At 43.1% G+C, this 17,642-nt stretch overlaps 1 protein-coding gene across 8 annotated transcripts in view; it reads right to left on the bottom strand.

Annotated features, from left to right (window-relative positions):
• Positions 1 to 17,642, bottom strand: part of YAP1 (Yes1 associated transcriptional regulator) — a 99,441-nt gene that overhangs the window by 20,843 nt on the left and 60,956 nt on the right. For 4 of the 8 annotated variants that reach the window (XM_039320694.1, XM_039320695.1, XM_039320692.1 and 1 more), the window contains exon 4: positions 16,280 to 16,393. The exons of the other annotated variants lie outside the window; for them this stretch is intronic. In XM_039320694.1, the coding sequence (XP_039176628.1) occupies positions 16,280 to 16,393 (114 nt within the window). The remainder of the gene's footprint in view (positions 1 to 16,279; positions 16,394 to 17,642) is intronic. 8 annotated transcript variants of the gene reach the window in all.

Below are 17,642 nucleotides of genomic sequence, written 5' to 3'. Positions count from 1 at the left end.
GGCATGCCGCAGCCCGGTACTGGTGCATGGACCAGGGGTTGGGGACCCCTGCTGTATAACTTTCAACCCATGAGTGAAATAGAAAAACAACACTAAAAGCTTTTTTATATAATAAAATGTATTTTAAAGAGATTATTAACATTATTTTAAAACATTATTAACAGAATAGAATAATTCTGTTGAGGAAGAAAGGAAGGAGCGGATGTTAGACCAGAAAAAAACCATACAAATTAAGTTTCAACTGTGCAAGTCTCCCATAGGGGATCCTTTTTTGTATAGCTTCAATGCCTCTTTAGCGGCTCAAAACATAACCGCTTTTTAAATGGTGCCTAAATTGAGGAAAGGGGAAAAGTAAATATGTAGTCCTTTATCTACTAGAACTTGGATTTATCTGTTTCCTGTTCTTTCTTTTCTTGGGTAACAGAGAAGTATTTAAATATGGGGTTCTACACCCACACGGGGCAAGTAGCAAAGACCTCACAGGCAGACAAGAAGAAAGCAAATCTTTGTTTCACAGACGATTTAGGAGGAAAAAGGATTTGGAAGAAGTGAAGGAACAAGTTAGTAATGCACTGTTTACCTATCTTAGTTTCATGAAACCACCATGCCTTTTAACAAGGATAATTTTAGGAAAGAATGTTGTCTAATCACTTTCTTGCTGCTCTAATGAAGTACATTATCCAGTTATTCTTCTGAAATTATCAAAATCCAGTCTATTATACATACCCTACTCATTCTGTCTAAAAGACAACTGTACAGTATTTCTTTTTTAAAAAAAGAAATCTGAAGACCAAAATCCTGGAAATTCTTAAATACCTAGTAAATACAAAGAACCAAATCATAAACAAGTATATCCATGTTTCTTTAGAACTAAATCCAACTACGTTCAAAGGGCTTTACACTCCGGTTAACTTATATGTGGGATTTAATGTTATGTCTATTTCAAAAAAAAGAACTGAAAAGGTTCTTTATTTGAACATTCACATTTTATATATTATGGGCAAACTTAAAAGGCACAGGTCTCAATAGAAAAATGGAAGACTATGCTGGCTTTAGACACTTTTCTCCAGGATTCCCATGTCCATATAGATGGAGGGGTACTGGTTTCAATACAGTCTTCATAAGTATTTATGACCATATACACCTACAAAAAAAACGGTATTTCTTCATGTTAGTCATTTGATATGACGCAAAGCAAAAATAGGCAGATCTTATTTCTATATAAGAGAATCTCTATTTGTATAAGTGAATTAAAAAATGGTTCCTTTGTAGCCTTCAGTGAGAAGTTTAATATAACGTATCACGAAGCTGCTTGACTTTTCAGCAACAGTTTCACGGAGGAATTGTGGGGTTTGAAAAGGGTTAAGAGATACCTAGAGCACCACTGGAGGAAGATGAGGGATGACACTAATTGGACATGACTCAGAGCTGCCATTAAGGCCCATGTTGTGGCAGTTATGAGTAGTGAAATATCATTTCTCTGCTCTTATTGCGTCCACAGAGTACTGCCAGGTGGCTTTGTTCAGGAACTATTGGTCCTTCCTGAGATTGTGTGTGTGTGTGTGTTTTGGATGATCATCTTCATGGTTGCAGAGGATTTTGTTCCATACCTGATGGACAAAGTCACTCAAATTTGTTCCCAGTTGGAACCTGTGTGTGGGTTCATGTGAAATGTCTGGAGAAAGATTTTACCTAGTTACCTGGGAACAGTTCAATCTGCTGCACTTGATGAAGTTGGCAGGGTCCTCGATGCTGTCAGTGCAACTGCCTGCCAGTTAGATCTTTATCCCTCCTGGTTGATGACAGTTTCCAGGATGGTGACCACCAGATGCTTTTAGGAAGTAATTAGTTCCTCATTGCAGGAGGGGATATTCCTAGCTCTGGGTTGCCCCCTTCTAAAAAAAACATCTCTTGACCCTACCTTCCTGGACAATTTTCATCCAGTTTCCAACTTTCCCTTTTTAGGGAAGGTGGTAGAGAAAGGGCGTTGTCTTACCTGAACGCCTTTTCTCAGCACGGAGATGGAGAATCCACCAATGGGTTTTGACTGTATTCCTGCCCAATCAGATCAGGTCAGCCAAAGTTGCCACGCCCGTCCTGGACCACCAAAATCCCAGTATTGACGCGATTGAAGCCCTTGATTGACAGCAGACGTTGTGGCTCACAAACTGACTAACCCTAAACCTATATGGTCTACGAGGGCGGGTGTGGATTCTCCATCTCCGTCGTTCCATGTCGTGCGCTGGATTTGGGCAAAAATCCGGCAGCACTATCTCCTGTGATCTATGAAATAAAGAATTGACCTTCGGGATGAATGTAGGGTTGAGTCGAAGGACTACTCGATCCCTATGGGAAACACACAGGTCATCCTGCATTGAGAGCGCCGTTAATTCAGAGATATGTCGTGCTGACGTAATTGCCACCAAAAATGCTACCTTGTGGGACAGGTAGTGGACGTCGCATGTTTTTAGGGGCTCAAATGGTGCCTTGGTAATCACCCGTAAGACCCGTGGTAGTTCCCACGAAGGGTACCTGTGCACAGTGGATCGCCTTATATTTGCGGCCCCTTTAAGGAATGAGCGGAGTAAGGGATGATGGCCCAGTGACTCCACAGAGTTACAAGATAGAACCGTGAAGAGGGCCGCCATCTGTCTGCGCAGCATGTTTGGGGCCAAGCCCCTCTCCAGCCCATCTAACAAGTAGTCCAAGATGTTGGGAACCGTAAGTTCCCCTATGGGCAAGTGTCGGCTAGAGCACCATGACTGAAAATTTTTCCACATGGCCTCGTATATGCGATTCGTGGAAGGGCGGCGAGACGCCTGAATTACCTTGATGACCCCTTGCGAACAAAGCTCCCTTGTTAAGATCGAGCGCTCAAGTGCCAGACGGCTAATTGTAGCCACTGGGGTTCCGGATGGAGGATCACCCTTTGACTGAGCGAGACTCGATCCGGGGGAATCCGCCACGGGTCCGTGAAAGAGAAGCTCCTCAGGTTGGTGAACCAAGGTCTCCTTGACCAATATGGGGCCACCAGGAGTATCTCGGCTCGCTCCCGAAGGAGTTTGCGTATTACCGCTGGGAGGAGAGGCAGAGGGGGAAAGGCGTAAAGCAGGCCCTGTGGCCATGGGCTCCGAAGCGCATCTGTCTGCTCCGCTCCTGCGGATGGGAAGCGGGAGAAGAAACAAGTCAGCTGGGCATTGGACAGTTATGAAGAGGTCCACAAGAGGGCGGCCTAAGCGGTGACAAATTTCTTTGAAGACCCTCGGGTGGAGACGCCATTCCGAGTGATCTACCGTTGCCCTGCTCAGCAGATCGGCCTGTGTGTTCGCTTCCCCTGAGATATTTATTTATTTTATATGCCGCCGAATCCCAAAGGCCAGGTTCTGTTCTGCCCAGGATCCCAGTAGGAGGGACTCGGACAGTAGGGAGCAAGAGCGGGTGTCCCCTTGGCAATTTACCTGAGCCTTGGCTGCCACATTGTCCGTGAGGACCAATATGTGCCGCCGTGTCACTAAATTGCGGAAATGCCGTAGGGGTGGATGGCTCGTAGTTTGAGCCAGTTTATGTTGTGCCGGAGATCCGACGTGGACCAACGTCCCTATGTCCACTGAGACTGGAGATGTGTTCCCCAGCCGAAGAGGCTGGCGTCAGTCGTGAGTACTAACCTGTCCGGTTCCTTGAAGTATGACCCTCTGAGTATGGCTGGAGACAGTCACCACTTGAGGGAACGCCGTACCCGTTGTGGAGTCTTACCCTTCATTGGGATGCACTTAGGTTCTGCTCTGGAAGGGGAGCATGAACCATTGCAGTTCCCGGGAGTGAAGTCTTGACCACGGGACAATCGCTATGGCCAACATCATCTTCCCTAACAACTGGGAGAGCCTGGCTCCTGCGTAGTTGGAGAACTGACTCCCTTATGCAGTTGCGGTGTTCCTGAGATAGGTATACCCGGCACTCCACTTTGTCTATGATGGCCCTGAGGTGTAATAGTCTTGTTGTGGGAACAAGTGGCTTTTGGGAAAGTTTACCGAAAACCCGTGGTCCTGGAGCAGTTTTACCACCAGATCAAGGTCCGACCGAGCGTCCCGGTTGGATGACGACTGTATTAATATGTTGTCCAGATAACATTGGACTCTGACTGGTATCATTCGTAAATAAGCCGCCAGGACTGCCAGGATCTTGGTGAACACCCTGGGAGCCGATGATAGGCCGAATGGGAGCGCCCTGTATTGAAAGTGGCATCCCATGTATGCGAACCGTAGGAACCGGCGGTGGGCCAGAGAGATAGGGATATGAAGATATGCCCCTGTGAGGTCGATAGACGTCAAGAGCTCCCCTTTCCTTACGCTCCCCAAGATGAACCGGAGCATTTGCATCTTGAATTTGCGATATGCAAGATGGAAATTCAAGCCTTTGAGATCTAGGATGGCCCTCCATCCCCGATGCCTTGGGGACGACGAAGAGTATGGAGTAAAATCCCTGACCTCTCTGGTCCAGAGGTACCGGTTCTATGGCCCGTATGTGTAATAAGTGTTGAACGGCTTCGTTCATGAGTCTTTTCTTTGTTCGGTTCTGGGGAAATGGGCAAGAGAGAAACCGATTTGGGGGGTTGGAGACAAATTCTAGGGAGAGACCGTGATGGATAGTGTTGAGTACCCACGCGTCCGTGGTGGTGGCCTCCCATTGGTGGGCAAACAGGGAGAGTCTGCCCCCTTTGGGAGGTGCTGATATGGAGTCATCTGGAACGGCAGAATGGCCTGCTGTTTCCCCGAAAGGGCCGCCTACCCTGCGCTTGTTGTCTGGGTCTAGAGGCCTGTCTATCTGCCTGTCTCTCCTGCCTTTCTTGTCTGGCCCGGAAGGGCTGTGATGGCTGGGTGTACCCGAACCTGGTCCCCGCCCAAAAGGGCTGCCTCCTTGGGTAGTAACCGAAGCGTTTGTCCGGTCTCTTAAGGAGGTGATTAATGACCTTGCGTTTGTCCTTGTCCTCCGTTAGGTAGGGGTTCAGTGAGTCCCCAAACAGCTTGCCTCCCTGGTATGGGGCAGCTGCCAGCTTCCATTTGGACTTAGCATTGACTTGCCAGTGTTTCAACCAGAGCATGCGCCGACCGGTGATACTGGACGCTATGGCTCTGACCGAAAATCTGGCAGCCTGGAGTGTTGCATCTGCCGCATACTCCGTGGCCGCTACCATTTTACTGAGGTCCTGATGTGTGCGGAGGTCCTCCGCTGGAACCCGAGTCTGTAGTTGTCGCTGTCAGCTGAGCGTGGCTCTGTTGAAAAATGAGGCGGAGGTTGCGGCCCTGATTACCCATGCTGTCGCCTGGTGTGTTCTGCAGTAGGTGGACTCGCATTTGCGGTCCTCGGCCTTAAGGGCCTCAGAGAAATCCCCGGATGTGGCAGTGGCCGATACTAGGGGCCCTAAGGGCTCGTCCACCATCGGTACCTCCAACGTCTCCTCCAGCTCCTTGGCTACATTGAACAACCTCTTGTCAGTGTTACCTGGGAGGGGAAGAGAAGCCAGGGAAGTCCATTGTTTCCGGATCGCATTCAGGAATAAAGAGGGACATGGGATGCAGTGTTGGGCCGCTACCTGTTCGACGAAGTTCGGGTCAGCCTCCGCGTCAGGGAGAACGGGAGCCGATTCAGCTGAGGTTCCCTGTCCGAGATGAGCTGTGGATATAGCCTTGCGCAGTAAAGTAATAAAGAAAGAGGGGTTAAAGAGGCCGCTGAATGAGGGCACCTCAGGTGGAATGTCTTCCTCCTCGGACATTTGGACCTCCTGCTCTGTGATGGGTTGGTCGGGGTAAGAGACTTTGGAGACAGATGACCCTGATGGAGAAGAGGGATAATGATTGGCCTCCGCCCCTGGTTGTTGAACAGGGCGAATCATGGCTGTTCCTGGCTTGGGAGCCTGGGCCCTAGTCTCAAGGGCTTGGCCTACTGCTTGTGTAATCAGTAAGGCTAGGCAGTCCTCCGAGGGTAAAGGGAACGACTCGCTAGGGCGTAGCCCTGCTGCAGCAGGAGTGAATGTGGCTTCGGGGCCCCCCTGAGATGCCCATGGAGTAGAGAATTGGGAAAGGGAAGAGAACTCACCTGTCCCGCAGCGTGCGGGGGACTGTGAGGATTCCCCCGTTGACCAGATCCCTAGAGGGGAAGTCGGGACCCCCAAAGGCAAGTCAGGGGCTAAGCCTCCAGTCTGAGTTGTTTCCAGTCTGCCCTTTTCTGCACCCTGGAAAACTCCTTTTCTAGGGCTTGGTGTCTCTGCTGGCCTGTTTGTCTGCCTTTCTGGAAGATTTTTTGGTAGACCTGGCCTTAGTGGCCGTTGGTTTATCAATGCCTTCCGGACCAGGTAAACCTGATGAGGATGGCAAGACTCCTGTCGAGGGAAGGATGGCTTCCTCCATTCTCCAATAACACAGGGACACGGTAGGGGGCCCCTGGTATCTGGAGAGTATACACGCTGGGTAAGGACAGATGTACTACAGGGGACGCCTGGAACCCAGGTACAGTCTCTATGTAGATAGGATATGGCTGTGCACAGATAAGGACAGGCACACGACTGGGGGTGCCTGGAATCCGGGTGGAGCCAACTTGTAAAAATGCCAACAAATTGAGAGCGAGGAGACACCAGGGCCTGAAAATTGGAGAATCAGAGAAGTGTGGTTGTGTCCCCCCTTCAACCTAGTCAGGTCATCAAGCGAAGCTTGTGACTATTGTGAAAATGTCTAGGGGAAATCAGAGGTCCTTCTTTGGAAGGATCCTCAACCTGTGTCCAGGGGCGATTCTCTATAAAGTCTCCCAAACAGCCTGCAGATGGTCCGGTCTGATGTTTGTCTGGGGACCACCTCCCCCGGAGAGGGCAAGCTTCCACCCCAGGTGTCCCTCCCCCCGTGGTAGGTATTGGCACAACTTGTGTCCGTTGGGGCCTATTTAGGCCGCGCGGTCTCAAAAATGGTGGCCACGCATGTGCCGTGGCTCTTCCTCTCAAGTCTGTGTCCCCTGGGCTTCTTTAGGCCACGTGGGCCCAACAAAGGAAAGCGAGTGTGCACCGCGCGGCTTGAAAACTGGCGGCCGCGCGTGGAGAACGGTGCCTACTCAGGCCGAAGAAGCTAGCAGTTCATCGGAAGGAGAATCGGAAGCGGCCCCGGTTCCGGAATCCCCAGCAGCCGCCAGCTGCCTGCCAGCTGATCCGCGCTGCCTTCTGCATGCGCACCCCTCCCTACGGCAACCCGATGGGAAAAGCAGTCGGAAATTGCTTTTACGGCTCCAAAATGGCCCGTGAAGCAGCTGCGGTTCCTGAGTAAGTGAAAGTCTCAGGTGTCCTGAATCTGAGCTCTTCAGCGGAGCTGCAGCCGCAGGCTCCATTCGAGCTGGCTGCGGTAACGGCCATTGGTCACAACTCCTCGTTAATCCGGGGCTTAATCCCCTTTGGAAGTGGGGTGTGTGTGGGGGGAGGAGGAAGGACCCCTTTCTTAGCAAGGATGAATATCCCCTCAATGGAGAAAGGCTATCACTAATTTCTTGGGAAGTGTTTAGAATTAGGTAAGGTTAATCCAAATTAGGGAAAAATCCAATTACCTTGCTACAATCTCTCAGCTACTGGGAAGGAAAATCCACCAATGGAGACTGTACTTGCCTAAGAGCCAAGTTGCACGTCTGTTCCCTGGGTGAGATCAGTCAAGACTGGGATCTCGGTGGTCCAGGACTGGCGTGGCAACTTTGGCTGACCTGATCTGATTGGGCAGGAATACAGTCAAAACCCATTGGTGGATTCTCCATCTCCAGTGCTGGAGAAGGTGGTTGCTTGAAGAGGACCCTGGATGAAAAGGATTATCTGGACCCCTTCCAGTCAGGTTTCAGGCCTGGTTATGGGGCAAAAACATTTGATTCCATTTGTTGATGATCTCTGATGAGAGTGGGATGGGGGTGGTACAAACATCCTTATTCAACCTCTCAGCAGCCTTTGATACCATCAACCATGGACCCACTGTTTGAGGCTGGGCATGGCTCCTTTCTTCAAGGCTGGTCCCAAATGATAGGGAGTGAGAGATCCAATTCACTTTAGCTTCTTGTGGGGTGCTGCAGGGCTCAGTATTGGTACTCTCCTCTCCACTCCTCTTTAACTTCTACATGAAGCTGCTGGGTAAAGTCATATATCACCATAGGTTGAAGTTTTATCAGTATGCAGATGATACCGAATATTCTTATTTCCAACCCTGGTGACCCAAGTGATGTTGTTGCCTTTGTGTATTGGCTGGAGGCTATGACGGTCGGGATGGGCCCAACAGTCTTTGACTAGCAAGACCAAGTGGCTTTATGTTCATGGACTTTTGAAATCCAGGAGTGCAGCATCTCCAATTCTGGATGGGATTGCACTACCCCAGTCAGAGCCAGTGCGCAATTTGGGGTTCTCCTGGAACTCGCAATTTCTGCTCAAAGAACAGGTGGCAGTCCTGGCTGGAACCCCCTTTGCACAACTCTATATTGTATGCCAGTTGTATCCTTTCTTGGATTGGGAGTCCCTGTATTCAATCATTCAAGCCCTGGTCAGCTCATATCTGGACTACTGCAATGCATTCTACACGGGGCTACCTTTGAAGAATATTTGAAAATTAAAATTAGTGCAGAATGTGGTGGTATGGGCAGTTCTTTACCCCTAGGGTGGCCCATGTTACATTGATATTCTGCGAGCGAGCTGCATTGGCTGCTGTTTTGCTTCCAGGTGCAATTTTATATGTTGGTTATCACCTTCACGGCATAGGTCGATTTTTCTTCAGATTCTGACATTTTATTAGACATGCTCATGATTTCAGAATCTCTATACTACTAAGGCCAAGAACTCACTTTTACGTTACTTGAAAACTAACAAATCCTAACATGTCTTATCACTGTTACTAACCTGCACAGAATGTATATATATTATTCACATTTTATAAAATGGTTTGACCAAGTTATAAAGTGTAAGTAAAGTATTCTTAGTATTCTTAAAATATGATCATAAACCTTTTCAGGAATATATTTTTAAATAAAATAGAAGAAAAATACACTAATTGTGCATTCAATTCTTGATACGGATACCACTGACTGAAGAAAGCAGAGATGTGACCCATCTAGTTCTAGTTATCTAGTTCTCTAAGCCATAATTTAGAGAAAACAACAAACAAGGGGAGCTCATGTCATTTTGCTGTCCAATGCAAAAAGGACATAACTCCATCTATTCCTTCTCCAATCTATGGAGATGCTGAGGAGACTGTGGAGTGGGAAGTATAATCCAATGCTCATGATGGGAAAGAATCTTCTCTGCATCCCTAGAGAGAAAGCAGCTCATTTAGAAGAGTAATGGTCACTTGTAATAGCTCATCCTCTTCTCAAAGCTATCAATGTTATAGAAAAGCTTTACAAATCTGAAATGTAGCTTTGAAAATATGAAAGTTATTTATTTATTTTATTTTTAAAATGTACATAGCTGAAATCTGGGTGGCTCCCAATCAAAACCAGGCACTTATTTACTTGAGAATATGGCTCTTTGCATACCTTATCAAAAGCATTATGCTTGCTGTTTCTCCTATTTTGATTTTGTTTGGATAACATTTTGAAAAAAGTTTTATCAAGTCTACCTAGACTAATACCTTGATCACTGTCTCTATGAAGACAGTGTCAGCAGGATTACTTTGTCAAGCACTAAAACAGGAATAGCTGTATTTTTTTTTTTTTTTTGTTCCCAAGGGCTCACTGAATGCCAGTTTAGGTCTTCAGAAAAAAGGATGTACAAGTGAGAACTTGTGTGCATACTTCTGCATATTTCATTCACCAAAACATATACTTACATTGCTTGCTAACACCTGCTTGCCTCCTCCATTTCCTCCTATTTCTGCTACTCCCACTTCCTCTATCCTCCAGAGTGATGCCTTCACCTCTCTATTATTGCTATGCTGTACGAAAAACTGTGGACAAATAATTTGCTTGAAGTTCTCTATCTGCCTGTCAAGAGCTACAGTGGGTCAATTGGAAACTTTCCCATAAAAGCTGAACTGAATGGAAAATGCAAGCAAGATGCTGCATTTCATTACCAATATTTCAGCTTTGTAAAAAACTAATATAAAGAAATGCAGATGTGTTTTTACTTTATTAATTGGCAAGGAAGAAATATTATGTGATGACCAAGACTCAATGCATTTGATTTCCAGAGTGCTTGAATAATAGGATATCTGTTATAGCTGCTTATTTTTGATTACATTCTGACTCTTGTGTTGCAACAGGTCTCTGCAGTATAGGTCCTGGTCCTTTAATTCTGTTTATTCTGACATTTAACTTTTTCCTTAGTTCCTAACCCAAGGGTTCACCTGGGATTATTTTCAGCATGTTAGTAGATGTAAATCAATAAATGTAAATTATTATTATACTTATTATAAATGATTATTTATTCCTTCAAACAAATTTTCAAGTTTTCATAAATAAACTTCAGAATCGTCTACTTTCAACACAGAATTGTAAATAACCATTTTTTAAGAAGAAGGGGTATCAAGGAATCAAGATACAGGGCAGTCAAACAAATAATGTTTCTGGGAGGTGAAGCAACCTTTCCTATCAGATATATCTAGAGGAACAAGATCTATAACTTTTATCTAAAGCACTATCTTTAGTTCAACAACATCAAGAGCTGTGGTGGTGCAGTGGTTAGAAAGCAGTATTGCAGACTAACTCACTGCTCACATCCAAGAGTTTGATCCTGACCTGCTCATGGCAGACTTAGCCTTCCATCCTTCCAAGGTTGGTAAAATGAGGACTCAGATTGTTAGGGGCAATATGCTGACTCTGTAAACCACTTAGAGCAGTGGTTCTCAACCTTTCTAATGCCGTGACCCCATAATACAGTTCCCCATGTTGTGGTGACCCCCAACCACTTATACATCACCGGGTGCCAGGGGCATGGCCAAAGAAAAGGGGGAAAAAATGGCGGACAGCCTTGTTTGGCGACCCCCGTGAAATGGTCATTCGACCCCAAATGGAGTCCCGACCCACAGGTTGAGAACCACTGACTTAGAGAGAGCTGTACAGCACTGTGAAGCAGTATAGAAGTCTTAAGAGCTATTGCTCTTTCTTTCTTTCTTTCTTTCTTTCTTTCTTTCTTTCTTTCTTTCTTTCTTTCTTTCTTTCTTTCTTCCTTCCTTCCTTCCTTCCTTCCTTCCTTCCTTCCTTCCTTCTTTCTTTTAACATTATAGTTAGAATGCAGTATTGCAGGCTGACTGCCCACTGCCAGCAGTTCAGCAGTTTGATCCTGACCAGTTCAAGGTTGACTCAGCCTTCCATCCTTCCAAGGTTGGTAAAATGAGGACCCAGATTGTTTGGGGCAATAGGCTGACTCTGTAAATGGCTTAGAGAGGGCTATAAAGCACAATGAAGTCTAACTGCTATTGCTATTTGATCAGGATGGTATAAGGTCTCCACACATCTTCAAGTCACCAAGTTTGATTATTGATTCACAGCTTTGACAAGCCTCTTTTGTAAATCCAACATAAGAAAGTTATCCAAGTTGCTCTTTTGGCTTGTTATTTGTATATGCCTTTTAACTATTAAGAAATCTGCCTGTTTCTTATAGATAACCAGTGTAACATCTTTTGGCATCTCATTCCTGTATCATTTTTAAATCCACTTTCAGATCAATGTTTGTCTAGTTCAGTAAATTTTATTCCTCTTCCATAACATATTTTAAACATAGTTTATTTACAGAGGCAGACACTCTTAAAGTTAACTTCTGGATCCATTGTTCAAACGTGTCCTTCAATACATCCACTGTTAAAAAGAGAGAGAGAGAGAGGGAGAGAGAGAAAAAAAGAGAGAGGGAGAGGGAGTGAAAGAGAGAGAGAGAGGAAAGAGACAGAGAAAGAGAGGGAGAAAGACAGAGAAGGAGAGAAAGAGGGGGAGAGGAAAGAGAGAGAGAAAGAAGAAAGAGAGTGAGAGTGAGAGGGAAGAGAGAGAGGAAAGAGAGAGAAAAAGAGAGGGAGAGAGGGAAGAGTGAGTGGAAAGAGAGAAAGGGAGAGGAAAGAGAGTGAGAGAGAGGCAGAGATAGAGAGGAAAGAGAGGGGGAGAGAAGAACGAGACACAAAGAGAGAGAGGGAGAGGAAAGAGGGAGAGAGAAAGAGAGCGGGAGAGAAAGAGGGAGAGAAAGAGAGAGAGGAAGACATGAAAGAGAAAGAGGGAGAGGAAAGAGAGAAGGAAAGAGAGAGAGAGACGGGGAGAGGAAAGAGCGAGAGAGAAAGAGAGGGAGAGAGAGGAAAGAGAGAAAGGAAGAGAGAGAGGCAGAGAGAGGAAAGGGGGAGAGAGAGTAATGAGACACAAAGAGAGAGAGGGAGAGGAAAGAGAGAAAGAGAAAGAGAAAGAGAGGGAGAGGAAAGAGAGCAAGAGAGAGGCAGAGATAGAGAGGAAAGAGAGGAGGGAGAGAGAGGAACGAGAGACAAAGAGTGAAAGGGAGAGGAAAGAAAGGGAGAGAAAAAAGAGAGGGAGAGAGGGGGAGAGGAAAGAGAGAGAGAAAGAGAGGGAGAGAGAGAGAGGAAAGAGAGAAAGAAAGAGAGAGAGAGAGAGAGGAAAGAGAGAGAGAGAGAACTCATGCACAGCAGCCTCTATTTCTTTTTAATTAAACTCTTCAATCAAACTCCCCTCCTGTGTGTGTGCGTGCACATGCAAGTTTTGTGGCTCCCAGTATTTTCTTTTCTCTGGGAAATGGGTCCAAGTGGCTCTTTTGAGTGTTTAAGGTTGCAGACCCCTGGTCTAGGCAGTCACTAGAAGTCAAGACTAACCTGAAAGCACGCACACGCACTCACGCACACACACACTTTATGTGATATGTACCATTTAAAAGTCTCAGCAGATAAACAGTACCTGGATAATTTTATCTACGTCTACGCTGTAAGGCTAAATTAATACATGGATGGAAGGCAATCAAGAAATCCTAGTAATGGGACGCATACACATCCTGGAGGAAAGCACTTCTATGTGCTATCAAGCCAATTATATAGACCAATGACATTTTCAGATGACTCCATTACTAAAGTAGCCATTTTTATCCTCTTTGCCTAGAGTCTGTAAATTCTTTTCTGTAACGTGTATCTTTTAATGTAGATTTTTATATATTTTTTATTTGTTGTTTTATTTGATCGTTCACATTGCTCAAAGTTCTTTTTGTGAGATGGGAGGTTATACAAATATATGGGTAGTTATAAGAGCAGAGTCAAGAACTGATTTGAAAGAGACATCACCTTTCACTCATATGAAGGTATACATCAGTCGTTGGAAATTAAGAGTATGTATTCAACACGAATAATTTGAAAAACAATCTTATGAAAACCTGAAAGTATCCACCAGTAACTTAGCTTGTCAGGTACAATTAGGAAAAAGCCAAAGGCTAATATATTCCGTACTAGGCAGCCTTGCTTTAGGCAAAAACTTTACTACACTTCTAATCTGCCTTTGAAAATCATATATGCTAACTGCATACATTTATGGGAAACAGATTAAACCACATTTTTAGATACAATCCTATCTACAGGATTATCCATATCCTTCCTCTTTAGATACTAACATGTCTCTTCCTAAATGCATCATCTGCAGAATGGATGCACTCCAAGTCCCATCAATTAAATGCTGTCATTTTATGGGAGCAAGGAAGAAGCATGCCTTTTCTAGCACAACTTGCTAGGCCCCAAGAACAACACTTAAGAGTAGTTTCCTTTATCACTCTCCACCTATAGACAGAATCTTGCCAAACTAAAGCAACTATTGGCATAACTACAGATATATTCTGGGAATAGCTACAGAGGAACTATTTTAACCCTCTTTCTTTGCAAGCTTCACTGCTTCTTTGCTCTCTGGAAAACAGCCCCTCTCTGCTGGGAACCCAGATTACATTGCACATATCATTACAACACCCTAGATTCTTGGGAAGAACGTGATGTATATGAAGGCCAACATCAGCTAAAAAATCTGGCAACTGTGTCTTCAAATTGTTGTGAGAAGATAGTAATATCATCCTTGATTTATGTAGTGTTTTAAATATTGTTTTGTCCAACTTGAAGAAAGTTAAGATAATTATTCAAGCTATTATCAAGCAGTAGAAGTCTCCATTAAGCTCTTCCAGTTTATGGTAGTTTCAATTCAGCCAGACTCCAAAATTGCAGAACAATACTTTCAAATGACATAAGCTAAGTATTGTACTAAGAAGTAATTTGTGGACTGTCATTCCTATTCCATCCTGCTAAGCAGCCTTCAGTATTATCAAGCAGTTACAGACCCACTGTGATAACTGAACTGCATCATCATCCATGCAATATGTACAATGTGAGGATTGGAAGGAAGAAATGTTCTGTGCACCTGGATGTCTGCAAATATGACAATATGTTGTGAGTGATAATTTTAAAGAAAATGGAAAAGAAAACAGTCTGTATGTGGAATAGCTTATAACCCCTGACTTTTTACAGGATTTAGAACTGGTAACAGAAATAAATTATGTGTTATAAGAATTTTTCAACTCTTCTCCCCCCCCCCATGTCTTATGAAATACTTCTAGAATAAGATAGAAAAAAACACCTTTCTTCTGCAACTCTCTGGAAGCTGCCCCACTTCTGCCATTTAGAGCCAGATGCTTATTTGTTAATAAAGTATAGGACTAGAACTGGTGAAAGATTCATGGTTCTTCACTATCAGTCAATTCAGGCCAGCTGACAGAGCTGTTATATGAAAAAAATGGAAATGTAAGTCCTATTATTGCATCTTGAATGAAATAATAATAGTAGCAATTAAAAGTTATAATGATAAATAGTCCTATCTCTGTTACATTTGAGAATTAAGACAATCTTTGATCTCCTTTTCTTATTACATAATAAAGAATGGGGAGATTTTAATGGAAGGGAATATTTCTTTTTCTTCCTTCACTCTTGAAGCTTCAGCTATGCTGCAGATCTGAATGAAAGTGTTCTTATTAAAGAAAGAGGCATATGCTAATATTTTATTGCAATTTCTTTACTTTTTCCTGCATTAGTTGCAAAGTACCTTTGACTGCTTAAATTCCAAACAAGGGTCACTAAAACTCAACAGTTTAGGAAGCCCAATTAATCACTGTAAAATTAACATATGAATACACATACATAGGATTGCACTGAACATGAAAAACATTGCAAACTACTAATCCACCGGGGAAAACAGAAACTTCTGCATAATTTTGCTGCCTCTGCATTAGCAGTTGTTTAAAAGTGAAAGAAAATTAAACCTAACTTTTTCCAGTAATCTTTATATTCAAGAAAATTCATCTCAAAGGATAAAGTACGAAGTGATATTACTGCATCAGACACTAGTATTTTAGCTCTCCAAAATTATTTGGTCCTCAATGGAGTATTTTAAAAAGTTAACGATGTGACATATTAGTTTTAATGGGGTTTACTCAACTCTCTTATGCATGAACTCTTATATCATGAAAATAAAATTATACAGAATTGGAAGCTGTAAATTTTGAACAAAGGTGTTATGTGCACTTTAAAAAAAAATCCACTGTGCAGTTGTGGGGAAGTTCTTAGGTCAGAGTACAAGACTGATAATGATAGCTTAAACAACAAATAACTGCCATTGCTTTACTTTAATGCAAACAATTATACTAACAAGAATTTATACTGCCTAACAATGCCTGATATACAATAGAACAGAAACCTAAAACAATGCCCCACGACACATAAATCTAAAGGAAGATTTGAAAGCTAAATTAATATTCAGAGTCATATCAGCTTCTTGTTAAGTAAACATACAGGCTTAAAAACTATCATGAACTAGACTTTTTAAAGTTCATTTTACCCTACGCGCACCAGGTAGTCTCTGTTTTTATTAACACCTAAACCATCATGGTCAATAAGAAAACTGAATTATCTTTGAAACAACTGGCAATATAAATAATTATTTCTATATTTATACAATAAAAATAACAAATGTAATAGCAATGGAAAAATTCAAATCTGAAAAAAAGGATGGAGAGGCAACAGAAAATTGAAATACGATGAGATGAATGAAAAGAGAGAGTTTCTGGAAAGTTTCACCTTGCCCTCAAGGAAGAGAAAGAGTTACATGCTGTTAGTAGGAATGGGCAAAGGCACAAGACATCAAGATGGGGGGTGAATTTCTCAATTAATTTGAAATCATTAGCCAAGTCTCTGGCTACAACTACTAGTTTTTATCTAAATGGGGGGAAAGGGTGGGTAGGTGGGTGGAGGGAAGAATTTTAAGTGCCAGGAACTTTTACCAAAACGTGGGTCAAGTCTTGGATCTAGCCAAGATGTAGTCTTGTTCTTATGGTTTATGTAGTAAATTTCTCCATCCTGGGTCATGGCTTGTTCCCATCCTTCAGGGAGCGGGCCTGTAACACAGAAGGAAGCAATTCATAGTAGGCTGTGCTATGCCTGCTAAAAAAAAGTAGCTAAACTTAAAAAAAGAAACAAACCTCAATTAATTTACATAAAACACAGCACACATGAAACTAATTGTTTCAGCATATCGTGGCTCTGAGGGATTAAGGAAAAGGAAGAATACTATAGCTGTGTTGCAATAAAACATTTGTTTCAAATATTTAGAGTGAAAAAATAAAAATGCCCTAAAATTTACCCCATCTTTTGATTAATCTAAATTCTTCCTATTGTGAAAATGAAAAGGAAGGGATAATTACAAGTCCAGCTCTGCTGCCTGGCTTCATAATAGGAGACAAAACAACTATTCCTATTTTCATTTTTGTCTTGGCACCTTTTTCAGAATTAGCTGAACATTCATATTTCAGGACATTTCAAAGTTCTATTTTAGGCACATTTCTGTTCCTATTTATCTATGTTAATTTTCCATATATTGTACATTATTCCTTATATTGTACAACTGTTTTTATGTGAAACAGTGGGAGTTCTATATGAGAACAATATCCTGCAATAACTCAATAAAGAGGCTGTATATATTAATACAGGTTGTCATGAACCCCTTAACAATACATATGCTAATTTTGGGTTGGCAAATTAATGGATATCTTCTGAGAAAAAATCCTTTTTTCCCCTTTTCTACAGTGCGTATAAAAAGCAAATGGGGCCTGATGGTCTTCAGACTCTTTGAACTATCATTTCACAAATCTCAGATCATTTTTTATCTTTAACCATGAACTTACTGTAGACAACTGGAGGGCAACATGCTGCCTGCCCCTGTTCTACAGAATGGGAAGAGCAATTATGTAGTTTTCACAGGTTTGGTAAGATCACAAATAAATTAGAGGATAAAAGAACTATATAAACCATTAATCAGGGAGAAGCTTGTTTATTAGCTGGGAACAGCAACGTCCTGTTTTATTTAATGAGCACTGCTAATGTTCCATATTGAAATATCACAGTAGAACATGCTCCACTTAGCTTCAATGGAAAACACACATTAATTATGAAAATCTATGGAAATTATGTTGAAAATGAAAGTGATTAGCTAATGAACTTTTCAGTGTTATTTCAAGAAAAACAGAGAGAATGAACTCTTAAGTTGGGAAGGTCAACCAAGAGAGAATAAAAGGCAGATATGAAGAATGTAGAAAAATAGGAAAGTTTATTTGCAATATTGTCTTTCTGAAAAATTCAAAACATCGA

This window comes from Crotalus tigris, unplaced genomic scaffold (assembly GCF_016545835.1).
Source record: "Crotalus tigris isolate CLP2741 ecotype Arizona unplaced genomic scaffold, ASM1654583v1 scf7180000023684.367845, whole genome shotgun sequence".
NCBI lineage: Eukaryota > Metazoa > Chordata > Lepidosauria > Squamata > Viperidae > Crotalus > Crotalus tigris.
The sequence above is the reverse complement of the archived record's forward strand: the minus strand, read 5'-3'. Positions and strand labels throughout refer to the sequence as shown.